This window comes from Pelobates fuscus, chromosome 9, assembly GCF_036172605.1.
Source record: "Pelobates fuscus isolate aPelFus1 chromosome 9, aPelFus1.pri, whole genome shotgun sequence".
Lineage (NCBI taxonomy): Eukaryota > Metazoa > Chordata > Amphibia > Anura > Pelobatidae > Pelobates > Pelobates fuscus.
Genome location: NC_086325.1, coordinates 84858203 through 84881848, shown reverse-complemented (window position 1 = coordinate 84881848; position 23646 = coordinate 84858203). Strand labels below are relative to the sequence as shown.

At 43.3% G+C, this 23646-nt stretch overlaps 1 protein-coding gene across 4 annotated transcripts in view; it reads left to right on the top strand.

The window, feature by feature from the left end:
- LOC134572864 (synaptotagmin-like protein 2) overlaps positions 1-23646 on the top strand; it is a 116558-nt gene that overhangs the window by 34811 nt on the left and 58101 nt on the right. For 3 of the 4 annotated variants that reach the window (XM_063432127.1, XM_063432124.1, XM_063432126.1), the window contains exon 2: positions 16115-16574. In XM_063432127.1, the coding sequence (XP_063288197.1) occupies positions 16453-16574 (122 nt within the window). In that variant the 5' untranslated portion in view covers positions 16115-16452. Of the gene's footprint in view, positions 1-15693; positions 15787-16114; positions 16575-23646 lie in introns of those variants that run through there. The other variant, XM_063432125.1, reaches the window with a different exon arrangement.

Here is a 23646-nt window from a genome sequence, read left to right as displayed (position 1 = left end):
GGGAGCATCGACCCCTGCCATCATGGATTCCACGTCCGCCCATCTTCTCTCCCCTGGCGGGGAGTGCCACATGGCTATCTGCGTAAGCTGTGCCGCAAGATAATAGAAGTATAGATTAGGTAGGCCCAAACCCCCTCTATCCTTTCTTCTATACAGAACTTGGCGGGAGATTCTATGCCTCTTATTCTGCCAGATAAAGTCCCCAATCGATCGTTGCAAAGGGACCAGTTGGGTTTTAGTGATGCGGATGGGAAGAGCCTGAAATAAGAACAGTATACGTGGCAGAATGTTCATCTTGACAGAATGGATGCGGCCTATCCACGAGATGGGTCTATCTGTCCACTTTTCAAGGTCACCCATTAGGGTTCTCATCATCGGGGCGTAGTTAGCGATGTATAGGCGATCAGGGTCGGCGGTCAGGTGGATTCCGAGGTACTTAACGGAATACGCCTCTATCTTGAGTTGATACGTGTCCTTGATCCGCGTGATCTCCGCGTCCGTAAGGCAGACCGGCAGAGCACTAGATTTCTGGATATTTGCTTTATAGCCTGATAGCTCGCCGTACTCCGCCATGACCCTCTGCAGTGCCAACATGGAATCAATAGGGTTCGTAACAGTCAGGAGGACGTCGTCTGCATAGGCTGACACTTTGTATTCATCGGCTCCCGCCTTGACACCTGTAATATCCGGGTTTCGTCGGATGGCCTGTAGTAGCGGTTCCAAGGCAAGCACAAATAGGAGGGGGGAGAGGGGGCAACCCTGCCTAGTTCCGTTATACAGCCGAAACGGAGTCTTAGGTGCGCCCGTTATTTGGATCTGCGCTCGCACATCCTGATACATCGCTCTCGTCACCGTGACATATTCGTCTGGAAAGCCCATAGTCTTCAGTACCGGGAAGAGGAATTGCCAACGCACCCTATCAAAGGCTTTTTCGGCGTCAATAGATACCGTCAGGGTGGGAGTGCCGGTGGTCTTCTGTTTCCATATCAAGTCGATATTCCTCCTGGTATTTTCGAACAGCTGCCTTCCTTGAATAAAACCGACCTGATCAGCGTGTATTAGAGTGGTCAACAGGGGGTTCAACCTGTCCGCTTGGATCTTTGCTAGGATCTTCAGATCATGATTAATTAAAGATATGGGCCTGTAATTTTCTGGGAGGAGCGAATCCTTTCCCGGTTTGGGCAACAGGACAATGGTGGCCAAAGACATATCAGGATCCAACCGTCCCCCCTGACGTAGATGTGTGAAGAGTCGGGTCAATTGAGGTACAAGTTCGTCCCGAAAGGTTTTATAATAAGTGCCATCGAAGCCGTCCGGCCCAGGCGCCTTATTCCCTTTCAGGTGCGATATAGCTTTGTCGACCTCATCTTCCGTAATCTCAGCAGCCAGCGCTCCTGCAGCATCATCGCCCAATTTGGGTAACCCCAAGCCATCTAGATATTGGAGGATCCGATCCTCCTCTCTCCCTCCAGGACGAGCACCGCCGGGCGAGTGATTGTATAAAATCTTATAGAAGTCCTCAAAGACCTTCGCTATCTCTGTGGGTGTTAGTTTCGTCGTGCCATCTGGATGCCTAATAGCCGTAATATGGGCCCTATCCTGTCTAGGTCGAAGAGTCCTGGCGAGAAGTGTGTCCATTTTGTTGGCGCTTTCATAATAAGTTCGCTTGGACCATACCATGGACCTAGCCGCGTTGTCTAGTAATAGCGTACGAATGTCTCTCCGGACTGCTTCCAACTGCCTATATACTCTCTCTTCCGGCGCTGTCTGGTGTTTCTGTTCTAGGGATCTCAATTGTCTCAGGAGCTTATCCAGTGTCTGATATTTCAATTTCTTTTTCCTGGTGGCCAGTTTAATTAAGTTCCCCCTTATGACAGCCTTGTGAGCTGCCCACAGCGTGCTTGCGTGAATATCTGGGGTGGCGTTCAATTCGAAATACTCCACAATCCCCTTACGGATTTGTTCCCGTATCTCTTCATCTCGCAGCAAGGACGCGTTCAGCCTCCACGTCCATGGTGAGGCCACGCATAGGTTGCCCAGAGTGATAGACACATCCGCGTGATCGGACCACGAGATGTTACCGATTGTGGAGTCCGCGATCCTGGACATGCCCGATGCATTTGCAAGGAACAAGTCGATACGTGAATACGTGCCATGGGGGGCCGAATAGAAGGAGTACGCCTTATCTCCTGGGTGGTGAGCCCGCCACACGTCTACCAGTCCTAAATCGGCTATGAAGTCCCTGAGCAACCTGTCCTGACCGCCCCTGCCCTGAGACCTAGGGACGCCAGTGCGCGAGCTCCTGTCCGCAGCCGGGCACGGGGCAGCATTAAAGTCTCCACCCATGTACAATAGGCCATGAGGGAGGGCCAGGAATTTGTCCCGAAGCGTGGACCAGAAGGCAGGCTCCGGTTGATTTGGTGCATATATGTTTATCAGGTGGATTACATGGGAGTATAAGGAACCCGAGACGATGACGAAACGACCCTCTGGGTCTGCATCAAGTGAGCTAACATTTAGCGGGCAGCTGCGCCGGACGAGGATCGCCACCCCACTGCGCTTGCGATGGGACCTGGCTTCATATGACCCTGCGAAGGTGTGGTCTCTCAACCGAAATTGAGCCTGTTTGGGCAAGTGCGTCTCCTGCACAAAAACTATATCGGACTTCAACCTATTCAACTCTTTGAACATCATTCGGCGCTTGCGAGGCGCATTAAGACCTTTTACGTTCAGGGAGTGTACCCTAACCGTCATCTCGAGGAATCGTAGCGCCGGCTACATGCACCCTGTCTGTCATCCCTATGGTCCCCGTCAAGTCATCAAACGCATCCCTCCGCCGAGCCCCTATCAGACCCCCTCCCGGAAAAAAGATGAGAGAAAGAGGGGAAGGAGCAGAGAGAAGAAGAGAAGAGAGAGAGAAGGCAGCGTCCAGACTCAGTCTGACACCAAGGAACTCTGGTCTTACCAAACGCCAGAGTGTTATGGGAACGTGTTCCCACCTTCCAGCCACGGTCAACGTAGGGAGGAACAATGGGATATTGAGCCCCTAACCATAGGCGCCCTCTCATAGCTATACCCGCTTCAGTAAGAAGCCTTCCCCCTGTTCAGCGTCCTTAAAGGGTCCCCTGTCCCAGCGGTGACCTTGACCAATTGGCATGTGAGAATCGAGCCTCCCCTCTGGGACGGCCAAGCCCTCGGTATTAAAGGTTTCAGGCGTCGGGAAGAGACGGCCTGCATAGGTCTATGAGTTATCGTGGTATTCCCCGTCACCCCACCCCCCCCCCCCCCGCCCCCCAACCCCTTTGTACAAAAGAGACATCAGATAGAAGCGGCATATCCCTGAGTGACAAACATTAACTGAAGTCAGGATATACAAACTACAATTCGCAATTTACAGTGTACAATGTACATTAGGAACTATGCATGGTGTCCCGTGTCGCGGAGCGCGAGGGCCCAGACAGGAGTGTCGCACTCAGCGGCAGCGACACCACAGGGAAAATTAAAGTCACACCATGGCAGTGCCTCCCCCCATACCCTCACCCCCCCGCCCCTCAATAGCACGGGAAGGGGGGGGGAGGGGAAGGGGGAGGAGAGGGGCAGGGAGGGGGGTGAAGGGAGGGAAACACGTAAAAAACCGGACCGACCCAGTTCCCGATCCCCAGACCCCAAAAATGGCCCACCTGCCCAAGGAAAAAACGAGCCCCCAGACCCCGAACATGGAGAAAAAAAAAAAACCCTCCGGACCTCAGTGGGGGGATGGCCAGGAATAACGTGGCTCACACATGAGCGAAAACGGCATTAAAAACCCGAGCCCACCCAACACAATGGCGGGACCCCCCCTGCAAAAAGGAGAAAAAAGACCCCAGAGTGAAGGCCGTGGAATACGATACCCACGAGTTGTCGTCATCGGCGGCTTCGCGAGCCCACTTCACGCCAGTCTCCCGGCAGTTGTGGAAGCTCACCCGGATACATCGCCACCGTCGGCAGGTCAGGAGGCGGCTGGATTCCGAGACCCAGGAAGAAGCGCTTCGGATCTCCGCCAGGTACGAGAACATGCGCTCTCCCCTCCCGAAACACCATCAATTTGAAGGGGAATCCCCAGGCATATTTAAGGCCTGCTCCCCGCAGCGCTCCAGTAATCGGCCGCCAGTCCCTCCGCCGCTGCAGAGTCGAAGGGGCCAGATCCTGGTAAAGGGAGATCACGGTCCCCTCATGCCGGATCGGTCCCTCTCGGCTCCTCTTCATTAGGGCCTCCTTAGTGCGGAAATGAATAAAACAGAGAACCACATCCCTGGGGGTATTCGTTTCGGCCCGCTGTGCACGCAGTGCCCGATGCACTCTCTCCAAGCGCCATTGCTCCTCCGGGATGGTCGGAAGGAGAGGCTGCAATATAGAGAGCACCAGCCCCTGTAGATCTTCATCGGGTTCCTCGGGCAGTCCCCTCAAGCGGAGGTTGTTCCTCCGGGACCGATTGGCCAGGTCTTCTATGGCCAAATCCATGTCCACGATATGGGCCGTCATTTTGTTGACTCTGTCCACCGCCTCGTTATGGGCCTGTGTGGTAGTTTCCATGCGGTCTTCGAGCTGAGCTGTGCGCTCACCCAGGGCTCCAATATCCGCCTGCAGGACGGCAGTCGATTTAGCAATTTCGCTGGCGAGAAACGCCTTTACCTCAGCCAGTTTAGTCAGTACTGCCTCCTGATCTGTGGCGGAGGCCCCTTTGGCAGCGCTAGGGGACGCATGCGGGGATCCACCGTCGCCATCTTGGCTCCCGGCCTTGCCATGCCGTTGTGCCGTTAGCAGGTCCAGAACGGAGCCTCCGGACTCCGTTATCTTCCTGGGCTGTTTCTTGGAGATCTTCCTCTCCATAGTAAGGGGCACAGGGGATATAAATGCACTAGAAAAGGCTGCTTAAATAGGCTTTGAGGGCGCCCTCAGGACGGAGCTCTAGTGAGACACGTCTAGTCTCATCGACGGTCAGACCACGCCCTCCAAACAACTCCTCTTAAAGACGCATTGACTCTGCATGAAGACCCTGAATCTGTCCTACAAAGATTGCAGGACTACACCAAGATGAGCCTCTCTATGCTGAATAACAGCCACTTTGGTATCCTTAGCTAGCATTATAAAAAGTCCTGAAAATGTGTTTGTATTGCTGAGGCTGCAGAGACATTAATCTTTTGTGGTTTCGGTGGTTGGAATGTCCCTTTATATAATGAACACAATGCAAATCAATATCACTAGCACAAAATAGTGTTGAGCGAATATATTACAGTGTATTTTAAGGTTGTCAGACAACTTGCTAAATGTGTTCTAATATACTAATATATTTGTCCATATATGAAATTTGCTAATGAATTAATGAACTACTACTAGTGCTAAGAACAAAATAGCTAGGAATTATTTAACGTCTAAGAGTTGTTTTGTAACAATTAATGTACTACTTCACTTTATTAAATATATTCCATATGCCCTCCCACACTGCCCTGCTCTTTTGTAATGTACAACTAATAGTGACATCACCACATATACCTGTGTTAAGCAGGCCAAGTCTGCTGCAGGCAGAACAGATTGCTGTAGAATTGCAATTGCTAGATTTCTGTCTTCTGAAAGAGTTTGCTACAAAATTACTAGAATTTACAGCAAACACTAGAACTTGCTTTATTATTTTATTGCAACTTTGTATGTTTTTTTGTTTTTTTTGCGTTTAATACCAATAATTATTTAAATAATACATTTGCATTTATGCCCCAGCCCTTGTTTGTTTGTTTCAAACATAATCAGCAAAACATTTACCTTTATGTCTGTGCCCCTCTTCTAAATCTGATCATCCGATAAAATGATCTGTTCTCTTGACTTTTTTTCCAATCAGTTGGTTCTCATAGAGACGTATTGATGACACACGGCACATGCACGGCAATTGTCTCACCCCACAAATCCAGTGCTTCTTCTGAAGGTTCATTGAAGGCATTGCTTAATGACCATGGAGAGGTGGCAGATTTTGACCTTTGTGGGAAGTAGAGATGAATTAGTGCTTCCTGCATGGTTTGCCTTCCATGAGTCGGCCTGTCAGTTGTATTAATGGACCTGCCCCCATTTAACGGAGACAGTGTTCCATAGAAAAACAGACTGTGACGGCAGATAAGAACCATTCGGCCCATCTAGTCTGCCCAAGTTTTTTTTTTTTATTTATTCTTTATTTAGCATTGACATATTGAAAAGACAGTCTCGAATATGTAACAGCGTAGGTAGAAACAGTGTTGTTACGGACAGTAGGTAAGCATGTTTAGCATCATGTCTAAATAACATTGTCGTAACCTCTTGGTAATATTTATAAGACTACAAAATTTCGGATTATCCTGTCTAGCTCCCTGGTTTGCAAACCATAGTCAATGTTGGTTTTCAGTTTTGTAACATCACAGGTAAAAAGAAACCAAAGAATACAAATACCTTACACTTATATCGCTGGGCGACCTTTGGGTCCCTACTGTAATCTTTAGCACCCTGACCCCTGCCCCGCCACGACAGCGTTGGTTGCTCAGGTAGAAGACCTCCTAACCCTCCCTAACCTTGATGCCCAATTTTCTAAAGACATTAATTAGTCCCTGGCATTATCCTAAGTCTGTTGCGAATAGTTTTGCGGACACCAAAGTGTATGGCTAAGACTATGCACATTGTCGAGGTCCGAAACCATCCTCAGAGAACATTTTTGAGTTACCGTGTGCTTGTGCATGATGTCAAATTATGAACATTAGCATTTCATTAAATGATGGTTTTTGGTCAGATTAAATGTACTTCTGAGCAAAGAAGGCCACCACTTAGAGCAAGGCAATCAATGCACCGAAAATAGATATTTAGTTATATGTAAGTATTACAAAATATTATACACTGAGGTTATAATGCACAATCAAAGATTATCAAGGTAAAACAGGTACTATTTGTTGAGAGACTTTCTATTGTTTACCATGGTGATTGCTCGTTATTTAGTACTTTGAACCAGAATAGCAGTTTTTTCCTTGAGGAATCTCCCTTCTTATTTGAATTAATAATAATAATAATTCTAAAAATCACAGTTCTCCTGTAAGGCCAGTTTCATGGGGCAAAGATAAATATGATGTGCCTCGTGTAACCACTAGGAACTAACTGAGATAGCATGGGGACTCAAATGTTGTTCTTGATTCAAGGGGTTTAGAACCACAGGTTTACTACATCTTAGGTTTGTTGTAAATAGGATTCTTTTACTAAACCAGAAATATGTGAAGAATTGCATGTAAAAAGTGAAAGAGCATCAAATTAACAAATTTGGAAACATTTACCTGCTCCATTATTTGTGAAGCCACAGTGCTACAATTTCCTTTTTACTAATTAGGAACTTAGGGACTTTCCTTCAATATTCATATAATTTTCCCTGCGCTTTACAAAATGCAGAGCTACCTCTGTCACTTTTTGGCATTTCCTCCAGTGTCGCTAGTGACCGCTCTAAGGCTTTATCTTGCTCATCGTGAGACGATATCAGGTAAGTATATCTACCCTCCGCTGCACCCGTTTGCCACAGCACACTGTGTTTATATCAAAGGCCTCAGAATGGGACAGAGCCTCTTTAAAAGAGGCTGACATTTTATTATTATATTTTATATTATAGTTATAGTTGAATATCATCAGTATGCTCTTTGTTGCTATTGAAAGGGAAATTAATTAGTTGATGAGAAACAAATTAAGCGTATTGGATTAAGAAGTGACAAAGTGGTAATTCTGATGCTGATACTGAAACCGAATAGGCAATAGAGATCTGTGCCTTCCAACCTTGCAGAACACTGAATGCTATGCTACCTGCACCCTAAACATCTGTTGTAAAGGCATTGGGTAAAAAAAAAAAAACATTCTCTCTTTATAACTATACTGCAAAACATCTATAGTGTAGAAACATAGAATGTGACGGCAGATAAGAACCATTCGGCCCATCTAGTCTGCCCAATTTTCTAAATACTTTCATTAGTCCCTGGCCTTATCTTATTGTTAGGATAGCCTTATGCCTTATCCCACACATGCTTAAACTCCTTTACTGTTGCTTCTTCTAAGTGTTGCTTCTAAGTGTCTGTGGTTGGAGATATTCTGGAGAGTTTTACAGAAGCTTCAACTGTCTAAGAGTTGTGCTAAGAGTTTTCTTTTTTACTGTTACAGGTAAGATTCATCTGTAGGAAAAGGTTACTGATTGCACAAGGTTTGATTTCCTGTTGGTAATTATAAGGCATTTGATTGGATTAGGTAGCTACTTGCTATTGATTGCTGTGTAAATTAGCTATTGTTTGCTAATAAGCAGAGGCCTACCCAGGTGTTAAACATTCCTAGTGGGAGGTGATTTTAGGAGTATATAAGGGCTGTTGTCATTAGCTTGGCTAATAGAGCTTGGTTGCTTCTTCTAAGTGTTGCTTCTAAGTGTCTGTGGTTGGAGATATTCTGGAGAGTGTTGCTTCTAAGTGTCTGTGGTTGGAGATATTCTGGAGAGTGTTGCTTCTAAGTGTCTGTGGTTGGAGATATTCTGGAGAATGTTGCTTCTAAGTGTCTGTGGTTGGAGATATTCTGGAGAGTGTTGCTGCTAAGTGTGTGTGGTTGGAGATATTCTGGAGAGTGTTGCTTCTAAGTGTCTGTGGTTGGAGATATTCTGGAGAGTGTTGCTTCTAAGTGTCTGTGGTTGGAGATATTCTGGAGAGTGTTGATTCTAAGTGTCTGTGGTTGGAGATATTCTGGAGAGTGTTGCTTCTAAGTGTCTGTGGTTGGAGATATTCTGGAGATAAACTGGAGGTAATCTGAGGTATTCAGGAGTATAAATAAAAAGTTAAGATTCGTTTGATTTAAATAATTGATCTCATTGGAATGGCAGACTTAGTTCAGTGTAATAGTTGCTATGCATTTGTTTCGCGTTCCACTTTTTGGAGGTTTAGTTGTTGTCTAATCTGTAGACAGTTCTCTATCTTGCGGCAGGAGATTGTATTTTTGAAATCTGAGATTTGTAAATTATCTGGTAAACAAACTCAGGCTGGAACTGCTGCAAAGCCACTGCCACAGAGACATACTAGGAATGGCAGATGGATTACTGTAGGATCTGGTCGACTTAGAGTTGTGGATAAAAGGCATATTGCACAGTCTGTTGTTCTACATAATTCATTTTCTGCACTTTCAGAGTGTAATGGTGTCATGGAGACAGGCACTGAGGCTAGTGGTGTTGTGCAGAGAGGCACTGAGGCTAGTGGTGTTGTGCAGAGAGGCACTGAGGCTAGTGGTGTTGTGCAGAGAGGCACTGAGGCTAGTGGTGTTGTGCAGAGAGGCACTGAGGCTAGTGGTGTTGTGCAGAGAGGCACTGAGGCTAGTGGTGTTGTGCAGAGAGGCACTGAGGCTAGTGGTGTTGTGCAGAGAGGCACTGAGGCTAGTGGTGTTGTGCAGAGAGGCACTGAGGCTAGTGGTGTTGTGCAGAGAGGCACTGAGGCTAGTGGTGATGTGCAGAGAGGCACTGAGGCTAGTGGTGTTGTGCAGAGAGGCACTGAGGCTAGTGGTGTTGTGCAGAAAGGCACTGAGGCTAGTGGTGTTGTGCAGAGAGGCACTGAGGCTAGTGGTGTTGTGCAGAGAGGCACTGAGGCTAGAGGTGTTGTGGAGAGAGGCACTGAGGCTAGAGGTGTTGTGGAGAGAGGCACTGAGGCTAGTGCTGTTGTGGAGAGAGGCACTGAGGCTAGTGCTGTTGTGGAGAGAGGCATTGAGGCCAGTGGTGTTGTGCAGAGAGGCTTGAAGACTATGATGAGGCCTAATAGAAAGCAGTTGTTGTTGGGGGATTCCATCATAAGAGGTGTGGAGATGGACAATGGTGGTCTTGTGAGGTGTCTTCCCGGAGCTACTGCTCACAGAGACAGGAGACGTATCTGTGATATTGTTAAGCAAGCAAAGCAGGAAGGGGAATTGGATGTACTTGTCCATTTAGGGACAAATGACTTGGCTTGCAATGAGGTTTCAGAGGTTAAGGAAGTTTTTAGTGTTTTTGCCAATGATATATGGCAGGTTGCTTCCACACTGTAATTCTCTGAAGTTCTGCCTGTGCATAACACTCAGAATGACAGGCGGATGCGTATTAGGGACTTTAACTTGTGGCTTGGTGAATGGTGTCGGGAGCAAGGATTTGGCTTTATTGCTCATGGTAGCTCTGTTTGGAATGGAAATAAACTGTACAAAAAAGATGGTTTGCATCTTTCTCAAAAGGGAACAAATGTTCTCAGTGAGCAGTTCAGAGGTTTTGCTAAGATGTATTTAAACTAGGATGGGGGGGGCAAAAGGGTGATAAAACATCAATCCAATTGTCCCCCAAAACAAGGACAGAAGGTGCCTGTAGCAAGTGTGTTAAAAATTATAAGCTTAGAGTCATGTCTACAAATGCTCGCAGTTTAGGGAATAAGATCCATGAACTTGTGGCAATAATGGCAACTGATAGTGTAGATTTAGTCACTGTTACTGAGACATGGTATAATGAAAAAAATGACTGGGACATAGCAATACCAGGGTACTCTTTATATAGAAAAGACAGGGAAGGCAAGAAAGGGGGAGGGGTGGCCCTGTATGTGAAGGATAGCATAAAATCTAGCCTAATAAAGGTTAGTGAGACAAACATAGAGTCCATTTGGGTTACGTTAGAATTTGGTAATCACACAGTAGTTCGTGTAGGTGTGATTTATAGGCCCCCAGGACAAATTGAAGAGTTAGATAATCTACTAGTTGAAGAAATAGCTAAAATGACAATGAAGGGGGAAGTTATCACCATGGGTGACTTTAATCTTCCTGATGTGAATTGGAAAACAAAAATAGCTACTTGTGCCAGAAGCACACATATTCTAAACTCCCTACTGGGATTGTCTCTAAAACAAGTCGTTGAGGAGCCAACTCGTAAAGAGGCCATACTAGATTTAGTGTTAACAAATGGAGATTTGGTATCAGATATTACTGTAGGTGAAAGTTTAGGATCCAGTGATCATCAGTCAGTGTGGTTTAATATAAGAACAGTGACTGAGTCACACCACACAAAAACAAAAGTTTTAGACTTTAGAAAAACAGACTTTTCTAAAATTAGAATATGTGTAAAGGAGTCATTATCAGACTGGAGCAATTTAAATGGAGTCCAAAATAAATGGGATTATTTAAAAGCTGCACTACTGAAGGCAACAGAAAATTGCATTAGGCTTGTCAGTAAAAGCAAAAAATTCAAGAAACCACTGTGGTACTCCGCAGATGTGGCCAAAATAGTAAAAAACAAAAAGTTAGCATTTAGTAATTATAAAAAAACCCAGAGTGAGGAAGACAGAACGACCTATAAGATTAGGCAGAAAGAGGCTAAGCAAGTTATAAGAGCTTCCAAATCACACACAGAAGAGAAAATAGCACAGTCAGTAAAAAAGGGGGACAAAACTTTTTTTAGATACATAAATGAGAAAAGAAAAGTAAAACAAGGATTAGTTAGATTAAAAACAAAAGAAGGAAGGTATGTAGATGAGGATAAAGGTCTAGCTGACTGCCTCAATGAATATTTTTGTTCGGTATTTACAGCTGAAAATAATGGAAAGGGACCTCTGTTAAAAAAAAAGAATAAATGAGTCATTTATTACACGTGAGTTTACAGAGGAAGAGGTTCTATTTCAAATGTCAAAAGTAAAGACAAATAAGTCAATGGGACCTGATGGAATACACCCAAAGCTATTAAAAGAGCTTAGTGGTGTACTAGCAAAACCATTAACAGATTTATTTAACCAATCATTGTTAACAGGAGTAGTCCCAGAAGATTGGAAGTTGGCGAATGTTGTGCCCATTCACAAGAAAGGTAATAGGGAGGAGTCGGGCAACTATAGACCAGTAAGCCTTACTTCAGTAGTGGGGAAAGTGATGGAAACCATGTTAAAGGATAGGATTGTTGAACATCTAAAAACACATGGATTTCAAGATCAGAGACAACATGGGTTTACTTCAGGGAGATCATGCCAAACTAATCTTATTGATTTTTTTGATTGGGTAACTAAAATTATAGATCAGGGTGGTGCAGTAGACATTGCTTACCTAGATTTCAGTAAGGCTTTTGACACTGCTGCACATAGAAGGCTTATCAATAAACTGCAATCTTTGAGTTTGGATTCCAATATTGTTGAATGGGTAAGGCAGTGGCTGAGTGACAGGCAACAGAGGGTTGTAGTCAATGGAGTATATTCGAAGCTTGGGCTTGTCACCAGTGGGGTACCTCAGGGATCTGTACTTGGACCCATTCTCTTTAATATTTTTATTAGTGATATTGCAGAAGGTCTTGATGGTAAGGTGTGTCTTTTTGCGGATGATACTAAGATATGTAACAGGGTTGATGTTCCAGGAGGGATAAGCCAAATGGCAAATGATTTAGGTAAACTAGAAAAATGGTCAGAGTTGTGGCAACTGACATTTAATGTGGATAAGTGCAAGATAATGCATCTTGGACGTAAAAACCCAAGGGCAGAGTACAGAATATTCAATAGAGTCCTAACCTCAACATCTGAGGAAAGGGATTTAGGGGTGATTATTTCTGAGAACTTAAAGGTAGGCAGACAATGTAATAGAGCAGCAGGAAATGCTAGCAGAATGCTTGGTTGTATAGGGAGAGGTATTAGCAGTAGAAAGAGGGAAGTGCTCATGCCATTGTACAGAACACTGGTGAGACCTCACTTGGAGTACTGTACACAGTACTGGAGACCATATCTTCAGAAGGATATTGATACCTTAGAGAGAGTTCAAAGAAGGGCTACTAAACTGGTTCATGGATTGCAGGATAAAACTTACCAGGAAAGGTTAAAGGATCTTAACATGTATAGCTTGGTGGAAAGACGAGACAGGGGGGATATGATAGAAACATTTAAATACATAAAGGGAATCAACACAGTAAAGGAGGAGACTATATTTAAAAGAAGAAAAACTACCACAACCAGAGGACATAGTCTAAAATTAGAAGGACAAAGGTTTAAAAATAATATCAGGAAGTATTACTTTACTGAGAGGGTAGTGGATGCATGGAATAGCCTTCCAGCTGAAGTGGTAGAGGTTAACACAGTAAAGGAGTTTAAGCATGCGTGGGATAGGCATAAGGCTATCCTAACTATAAGATAATGCCAGGGACTAATGAAAGTATTTAGAAAACTGGGCAGACTAGATGGGCCGAATGGTTCTTATCTGCCGTCACATTCTATGTTTCTATGTTTCTATCTGAGGAAAGGGATTTAGGGGTGATTATTTCTGATGACTTAAAGGTAGGCAGACAATGTAATAGAGCAGCAGGAAATGCTAGCAGAATGCTTGGTTGTATAGGGAGAGGTATTAGCAGTAGAAAGAGGGAAGTGCTCATGCTATTGTACAGAACACTGGTGAGACCTCACTTGGAGTATTGTACACAGTACTGGAGACCATATCTTCAGAAGGATATTGATACCTTAGAGAGAGTTCAAAGAAGGGCTACTAAACTGGTTCATGGATTGCAGGATAAAACTTACCAGGAAAGGTTAAAGGATCTTAACATGTATAGCTTGGAGGAAAGACGAGACAGGGGGGATATGATAGAAACATTTAAATACATAAAGGGAATCAACACAGTAAAGGAGGAGACTATATTTAAAAGAAGAAAAACTACCACAACAAGAGGACATAGTCTTAAATTAGTGGGACAAAGGTTTAAAAATAATATCAGGAAGTATTACTTTACTGAGAGGGTAGTGGATGCATGGAATAGCCTTCCAGCTGAAGTGGTGGAGGTTAACACAGTAAAGGAGTTTAAGCATGCGTGGGATAGGCATAAGGCTATCCTAACTATAAGATAAGGCCAGGGACTAATGAAAGTATTTAGAAAACTGGGCAGACTAGATGGGCCGAATGGTTCTTATCTGCCGTCACATTCTATGTTTCTATGTTTCTAACCTCTACCACTTCAGCTGGAAGGCTATTCCATGCATCCACTACCCTCTCAATAAAGTAATACTTCCTGGTATTATTTTTAAACCTTTGCCCCTCTAATGTTGTGGTAGTTGTATGGTCTCCTCCTTGAAAATAAGTTAACATTCATGATTTTTAAAGGGGACACCATGATTTGAACCTGGGACCTCTTGATCTGCAGTCAGATGCTCTAATGCTGAGCTATACCCCCAACTTTAAAGTAATGTGAAGAACATGCAGATAATGCAACCATGCTTAAAAGTGAATCATGGGACACTGCAACCAATGCCGAAACCCAGGATACAAAGCTCTTGCGTTTTCCTATGGGGGTTTTTACCAACGCTGGATGTCTTCATGCAGAGAGTGAGGACGTCCAGCATTTGTTAGGCGTCCAAAAGTCACTCAACCACCAGGAAGTGCCTCTAGTGGTGTTCTGATTGACAGCCACTAGAGGCAGTCTAAACCCTGCAAGGTAATTATTGCAATTTATCATAAGCTGCAATAATTAACATTGCAGAGTTAAGAAGACAGGGACACTGCACCCAGACCACTTCAATGAGCTGAAATGTTCTGGGTGCCGACAGTGTCCCTTTAAACATTGTGCTTAGATTGTCCTGTGCTGAAGGTATTTATCACCACTGACGCGCAGTACAGTCATTATGTTGTTTAATTTGTTAGTTATTAACACCTAACTCCTCTTAGTGGTGTGCATAAGTGTTTTCCATACTGCTCTTTAAATGATGACATTTATCAGATATAAGTAATAATTATATACTGCCTATTCGCTTAACTGACTTCCCCTGCTAATTCTCTCCTGTCCCAGCTGCAGTCAAAGAGTGTGCCTCCCACGAAATTAAAGACCTTCTATTTTGTTTAAACATTACCTATTTGTTGTTGGCACTAAATAAACAAACTACTTTGATCTGAGGCAGTGCTGAACAATCCTTCTCCTACAGGGCATGTCAGAGAAGGGAGATCTAGCAGATGGGTGTGTGTATGTTTGTCTGAGAGTGTGTGTCATGTCTGAGAGTATATGTTTATGTATTGAACCCAAAGCAGCTGGAATGGCAGGGAAAAGAGTCTCTGCCACACCATAAATACATTTTAAAAAATATAGATATAAAATATCATGTATTATTTATGCTCTGTCTTGTCAACGGATCTATTTACATCTTATTGCAGTGGTTATGGTGCAAACCCTCTCTTTTTTGTCAAACCATCTCGAGCAGTTTAACAAAAATTGTGCTTTCTCCGAATTTACTCTTTATGCTTCTAGATAATGTGAAAGTTTAACTCCGTATGACCCATGCAGATCTGTCCATTTATTATGAATTAGTGATGTTGAGGTCTCCATTCTTTTACCTATATCTGTCAGACTGACACAGTATTCTGAGGTCCCAAACACACACCTTGGATAAGTTCCAGTAATTGTTTAGTATCACCTCAATGAAAATGTCTGGGGATGTATGTTTAGCTCATGCAGTAATATATGAATATGTGTTTTAGTCTCCAAGCTTTATTTTAACAGGGGGTGTCATAAAGATATGTCTACCAATAGCTTGTTGACTTTGAAAGGCAGGCTTAACCCTCAGGTTACGACGAGGAAAGAATTACTGGAAATATTGGTATTCACCGTGATAATAGAAAGTGGTTTGGCAAGTACTGCCTACCTCCTCCTACTCTCCTGCCTGAAGGTTTTCTTAAGTAGGCAAACCAAAAAATTCATGCTGTCAAAACGCCGTTCTTTCAGACTAAAATAAGCCTGTGGACTGTGGTGATCCTACCTGATTTATTGCAGCTTGCAGACTTCATAAGGTATCAGTTTCTCGAAACCTCGACCTTGAAATTTAATAAGTCACCTCTACTTATTTCCGTCCACAAATTCCATATTTACATTATATTATTTTTTCTAAACCAACGTGTCTGTTATCCTGCTGTTTGCTTTTCTGTTCTGAAAAGGCTGATATCGTTTCATGCAGTTACCTTGGGCAGAGTAACCAGGACATCAATATAAGTAGGACACTGTAGCTTTCTTTGGAACTTGTACCAACGAGCAAATATCCACCCCCAATGTACACATTCATTTGCCATATGTCATGTTGATGTAAATTTATAAGATCTCTGTTTTGTTTTTCGTTTGCAGTGGTTTCCCCGCAGTTTACATTTCAACCTGTACTTTTTGCTGAAGAAGGAGAAGCTCAGGCGTTTGGTGGGAATCCGAGACCCCATGCGTCTTGGACAATGGGGGTCACTGTAGTCTGGTTACGTTGCTTGTATACACAGTGACTGTACTTGGAAAAGTGGATGGAAATTATTCTTCAAAGCTTGCAAATAACATCGACAGCATGAAACGGCCAAATTTTCACATTTATAGCACATGCTAAAGCCTGTCCTGGAAGGGACATAATCGTCAGCTCATGACATAGCATAATAAAATTTAACAGTTGGATTTAAAATCGTTTATTTTCTGTCCTGGACACAATGAAGAACAGTACAGGAACCACTCTGGACCTCAGCTTTCTAACAGATGAAGAATATGAGAAGCTCATAGATGTCCTTCACAGAGATGCCGAACTGCAGCGGAAAGAGAGTGATCGACTCAGGTAAACCATAACATATGGCTTTACAGGGAAACAGTAACAAGTGGAGTTTTGACTTTTTCTTTTTTTTCTGAATGTATTTTAAATGTTTGACTGTAGAAGGGACGCACTTGCCGTAGCTTTGCAGTGTACCAGTCTGGTTACACACACAACATATGCATATACTTTTACAAAATTCTATCTATACTTTGTGGTAGAAGAATTACTAGCACATGTATAGATTTGGAGAAAAGCCTATTTAAAGGGACACTGTAGGCCTTTTAACTGCTTCCTTTCAGTAGTTCTATTACCTGGAGTCCCATCCTTGTATTGTGTTAAATTGTTGTTGTTGTTGTTTTTCTTGTTTGTTTCTTTTTAATATCAACATCTTTTTGTGCCCACTGCTGTTGGTACAGCTAGAAGGAAGTGTGTAATTTCTGTTTTAGACATACCCCAGTGGGTGCTGAGCTGTGGGTGGCCAGGGACTCCCATTCACTGTTAAACGGATCAAATGGTTTACCACTAGACTCATATGCCTAAGAATTGACTTAAAGGTATATCAGAAAAGACTTTGTGCAGGCAGTTTTCCTGTTCTCCTTGCATAGCAACCTCTGCACATATGTTGTGGGATTGCATGTGTGTAGAGTGTGGTGTGGTATTGTGTAAATAGGTCAATTTCATTTGTGTTTGTGGTGTAATATGTGTGGCTAGGGACTGTAGAGAGTGTGTGTATAGGGGGCATAGTGTTATAGGGGATGTAGCGAGTGTGTGCATACGGGGACATAGTGTTTGTAGGGGTTGTAGAGAGGGTGTGTTTAGAGAATGTTGTATGTGTTTGCTGACAAGGAATGTAGTGTGTGTGTAGGTGGTGCAGTGTGTGTGTGTAGGAGATCTAGTGTGTAAAGGACCCAGAGTATGTATAGGAGATTGTGTGTGTGTATAGAGGATTAAGAGTGCATATAGGGTAAGGGATCTAGCGTGTATCTGGAGCGTAATGTGTGTAGTGGTGCAGTGTGAGGGTGTGCTGTAGTGTGTGTGTGTGTGTGTATATATATATATATATATATATATATGGACGTATTGTGTGTGTGAGGGGCGCAGTGTGTGTGTATGTAAGAGGGGTGCTGTGTGTGAGGGTGTTTTTATCTGCCGTCAAATTCTAGGTTTCTAATTTTCTTTGTCTGTTAACTCACTGTGGGTTATTTTATGTTATATTATATATGTGTGTGTGTGTGTGTGTGTTAGTGAGGGTGCTGTGTGTGTCTGAGGGTGCTGTGTGTCTAATGGTGCTGTGTGTGTCTCGGTGCGCTGTGTGTGTTTGGGTGCTGTGTGTGTCTGGGGGTGATGTGTGTGTGAGGGAGCTGTTAGTGTGATTTTTTATTTAAATTTAAATATATTTTTTTATTAATAATTTAAAAAAAAAAAGTTATATCCCCCTCCCTTCTTACCTTTAGCCTGGGAGGGGGTGGGGAGCCGTGCTGCCATGAGGAGGGCCGTTCTGCCTGATCCTTGGTAGTCCAGTGGTGAGAGTGAAATCTTGCCTGCAGGTAACCGCGGTAACCGCGGCAACGCTCAGAATCCCGCCAGAGGACCCGGCGGAGCTGCAGGATAGAGCTCCGCCGGTCCTCTCTCCTGCCTCCCTCCCTCCCTCTCCTGCCGGCGGCCACCTTTAACAGTGCCTGTGGGACGGTGAGGGAGATCTTTGATCTCTCCACCGGCCCATGGAGGCACATAGCGGTGCCGGCGCTCGGATAGCGCTGGCCCTGCAGCGGCCGGCTGGGGAGATCCTGTTGGCATCAGCCCCACGGCCATCGCGGCCCACCGGGCATTTGCCCGGTGTGCCCGATTGCCAGTCCGGGCCTGGTAGAGGGGGCATAGTGTAAAGAGGGGATGGAGTGTGTATGTGCATAGGGGCTGTACTGTATTTGTCTATAGGTGATGTAGTAGGTGTAGGGGCTGTAGAGAGTGTGTGTTTAGGGAATGTATTGTGTGATTGTGTATAGGGGATCCATAGTGTGTAGGTGACTGTATGTGTGCTGTGTGTGTGTATAACTGTGATTGTGTCTGCATGTAACTATGTGTGTGTGACTGTGTGTTTGTGTGTTACTGTCTGCCTGTGACTGTCTGTGACTGTATGTGTAACTGCCTGTGACAGTGTGTGAATGTCTAGCTGTGACTGTGTGTGTGATTTGCATGTTACTGAGTGTGTGTGACTGTCTGCCTCTGACTGTGTGATGCTACCTGTAACTGTGTTACAGTCTGCCTGTAATTGTGCGTGTTACTACTTATTAAATGTGTGTATGTATGTAATGATTGTGTGTGCACATCTAATTATGTGTATGTGATTGTGTGTCTGTGATTGTGTGTCTGTGATTGTGTGTGGGTCTGTGATTGTGTTTGTGTATGTCTGTGATTATGTGTGCATCTGTGTGTTGTGTTTATGTATGTGATTGTGTGTCTAGGTCTGTGATTGTGTGTGTGTGTGTGTGTGTGTGTGTCTGTGGTTATGTGGGTGTGTATATATATATATATATATATATATATATATATATACACACACACAACCACAGATGTGCACACACACAGATATACATATATTGTGTGTGTGTATATAAATGTGTATGTGTTTAGTAGATAGCTCCCTTATTTGGTGTCCTTAAATATTGCAATCTCACATAAGGATAATAAATAAGTGAGTTATATACTAAACAATTGAAAGATTAAAATTAAGAAAAGGGCTTTTGAAAATTTGTTTTGATCTTTTAGCTGTTTAGTAGATAATTCCCTAAATTGGTGTCCTTATGTGAGGTTTCCATATTTAAAGATACTAAATTAGGGTGCTGTTTAGCAGATAGCTTCTTTATTTGGTGTCCTTAAATATGGCAATCCCACATAAGGATGAGAGGTGTCAGCCCACAACAAGAAATATGGGTCGCTAATGTGAATTCTATGCAAATTCTATGCAAACTTGTAGAGCATGCTGGCATCAGACAGCCAATGACAGCATATTACCCCATCCCCTAGTGAAAGGTTTTAGTGCCCCCCCCCCCCCCACAGTTTTGACTGTGGTATTTTATGTGCCCCCCCCCCCATATATTGTTCTTAGAGTCGCCGCTGTGTCTGCATGAGTGTATATGTATCTGCATGTGTGTCAGTGCGTATATGTGAATACATCTCGCCAATACTACACACAAATACACCTCTGCATTTCAACATCAACACTACATACAAACCCCACAATTATATATAACCATACCACAGCATTCAATAACCACACTACACACAAAAACACCCCTGCTTTTCAAAATCAACACTACATACAAACCCCACCATTGTATATAACCACACAACTGCATTTAAATACCACACTACACACAAATGCATGCTTTTATTCAAACGCCAACCCTACATACAAACACACCCCTACATTCACTCAAACGTACTCCATACAAAAACATGCTAACATTCAAAGACACAAACTAAATACATTTTAAACAATTGCTGTTTTTTTTTTTTTTTTTTACATTTTAAAGTGTGGGCTTTGGGGGGGAGAGGGGGGTGAGGGTTGCGAAAATAGGACCCGCCCCGGGTGCCAAATGCTCTAGGTACGCAACGCACCTGCACATATGCTTTATTGCAGAGTCTATGGAACACAGAGTGAGCTGTGCCTACTATCAGCTCTCAGTGGTTTTCATGCAAAGCAGTTTTATAAATAAATAAATTGCTGCAACTCTAAACTGGCCCCTCTGAGTTGTCGATCAGGCAACTGAAATGCTTCGTCTTGGCGGCCTATTTTAGTTTTGGCTGCCTATTTCACTTGAGGGTATGGAATATGCGCATCACATGCACAGCTTGAATAGATTTTTCTCCTCCCCAGAGAGACAGCCAAGCCACATCCATGCACATAAAGCAGTTTTCACAAAGGTGTGTCCTGCGCTGTGTTCAAACTGTTATCAGCTGTGATATATCTGTTAATCAGTTTATCAGTTTATAGAGCAGTTCTTCTCATCATGTGTGATGGAGGCATAAACTGTGTATTCCATAAACCCCTACTGGACAAAGTTTTCTGGGGTCAAATCAGAACTACATAGACCAAAATTAGAGGTTCTTGATTGGTGGAGCCACGTCCTGGTGAGAGAATGATCTGCTGCTTGAAGAGTCTTTAAAAGATAAAGATTTTTTCTTTTTGCATTCTTTTTGGTGCATTATCTGTCAAATGAATTAAACATTTGGGGTCATTTTTATCATAGTGATCACCCTTTAAGCATTTCTTTTCATACAGAATGGAACAAAAGACAGTCGTTTTATATACTGGAGCAAATTGGGAAATATTGGGTGTAGGTCTAACTCAAATATCTTTGGAACAGTCCCTTCTCATGTAGACCTCAGATAGTCATATCAGTTATTGGTCGTGAGTTTCTTGAAGTATATCAAATAGCAAGATTTGGTATCAGCAATCATTTTATATAATGAAGTATGGGATCAGTGTCCTGCCTGAGGTAGTGTATGTCAGAGCTTCTGGGAAATATAATAAAACACCGTATCTGCCTTATCTTCAAAGGCTTTAGGTTATTAGTTATGTTCCATTTTGGGTTGTCATACATCTTGCGTTTTAGCTTACAGTATTCCAAATCACTTTATGTGTGAAAGGTTTAAATGCAAGATAGGCCCAAAGGCTAAGCACAGAAACCTGTTTTGGCAAAAAATTAAAATAAGTTGCAAGAGAATAGACAACAACTCAAATATGTTGTCCTTCGATGGGTCCTTGCTCAGGTCTCAAACAACTTGCTAACAAAAGGATATCATTGATATGTATGTAAACATGTTGACGATCCAAGGAGAAATCTGACTGCCATTGTGGAGTTAAGAAGGATATTTTACCCTTTTTGTGGCATAATTGGAAGTGGTACAATTGTTTTTTGTTTTTTTTGGGGGGGGGGGGGGGGGTTTGCCTTCTTTTGGAACAACGACATAAAAGATTGGGCTTCACGGTTGAACTTGATGGACTTTTTTTTTTTCTTCAACCTAGACAACTATGTAACTATGCAGTGCCATTAAAGAGAGAATCTTTCAATATTCCGATTGTATGTCAGACTGATCCCACAAGAATTGCAGCCCACAGGTGAAATAGTGCTACATTTGCAAACACAAATAGGATTAATAAATTGAGAATTCAAAGTAAATTTCAAATTTTAAGTTCAAAATATACAACCTGGAAAAGTTAAGCTTTCAGTACAGCTACTGAATTCACCTGAAATTCTCACTTTGGTAAATAACCCTGAAACTAAATCAAAGTGCAGGGGAACACTGAGAACAGACAACATCCCCATCTCTGATGAGGTCTCAATGTAGTTATGGTTCACTTAAGAGAAAACCTTTCAGTGTGCATATCAGGTGACGATGCCACCCAAATGCAAACATTTCAAATGGACAAAGAGGGACATTTTAATTTTAGAGATGTAATTGGGGGTGTGGCCAGGGGCTGTGCAGTCCTAAGAAATTGAGGTGACTTACTAATCACTATTTTTGGGATTCAAATGTAATTTAGGGCAAGAATAATGCATTTTATTTACACATACTGATTTCATAACACATTTATTGTAGTTTAAAGACATTACTGTGAGTAATTGATGTAGAGTTCTGTTATACACTCTCGCACACCAGCAACATTGATAATAAGGACTGTCCCTCCTAAATAGAGACACTTGGGAGGTATGCAAATTTGCATCCAAAGGAGACACACTGGCATGTTTCCTGAGCATCTGCAAAGGTTCTTTTTGGCTTTCATTGGACCAACACCAGTGAGGTATTGCTGATACCCCTCTAGAAATTACCAGTTGCTTATTTTGCATTCCTTATACTTTGCTTTCTATTTTAACTTGGTGTCAGGGCCGGACTGGGGATACAAAGCAGCCCTGGAAAAAAAAATCTATGCCAGCCCCATAAGTAATTGCGCCATATATTGTCGCATGTAATAAGGATATGTATTGCCAACCCAGATAATAGAGTAATATATATATATATATATATATATATATATATATATATATATTGCTTTTTCTAATATAAAATATTGGTCCTTTCAGAGTAAAACATTTAATTATACAGTAAGCATACTCACATGCAGACACAGACAATCTCACTGACACACACAAGCTCATTGATACACAGCCTCATAGACAAACAATTTCACTAATATACATAAGCTCATTGACATAAAAACACAAGCTCACTCACTAGCAGGCACACACACACACACATACACATGCAAGAAAGCAAGCTCACTAGCAGGCGCACACACACACAGCTTAATGTAGTGGTTCTGGTGTCTATAGCCTGTCCCTGCAGGCTTTTGAATGTAAACACTGACTTTGCAGAGAAAAGGCAGTGTTTACATTGCTTCCTAGTGACACCTCTAGTGACAGACACTCAGACGGTCACTAGAGGCACTTCCTGTGTCAGTGCGGATTGGCTGAGATCATCAAGCTTGATGATCTCAGTCATAGAGGCAGAGACCAGCACGACGTTGGAAAAAAAAAAAAAGGTGAGTAAAACACTATTTTTAAAACACACACAGACACCATGACTGACACACACACACACCACAACTGACACACACACACACCATGACAGACACACACACACCATGACAGACACACACACCATGATACAGACACACCATGACACAGACGACACAGACAGACACACAGCATGACACATACAGACACACACGCACAGCGTAACACAGACAGACACACACACAGCATGACACAGACAGACACACAGCATGACACAGACAGACACACAGCATGACACAGACAGACACACACACACACACAGCATGACACAGACAGACACACACACACAGCATGACACAGACAGACACACACACGGCATGACACAGACACACACACACAGCATGACACAGACAGACACACACACACCGCATGACACAGACACACACACACAGCATGACACAGACAGACACACACACACAGCATGACAGACACACACACACACACCATGATACAGACACACCGTGACACAGACACACGACACAGACAGACAGACACACACACACACAGCATGACACAAA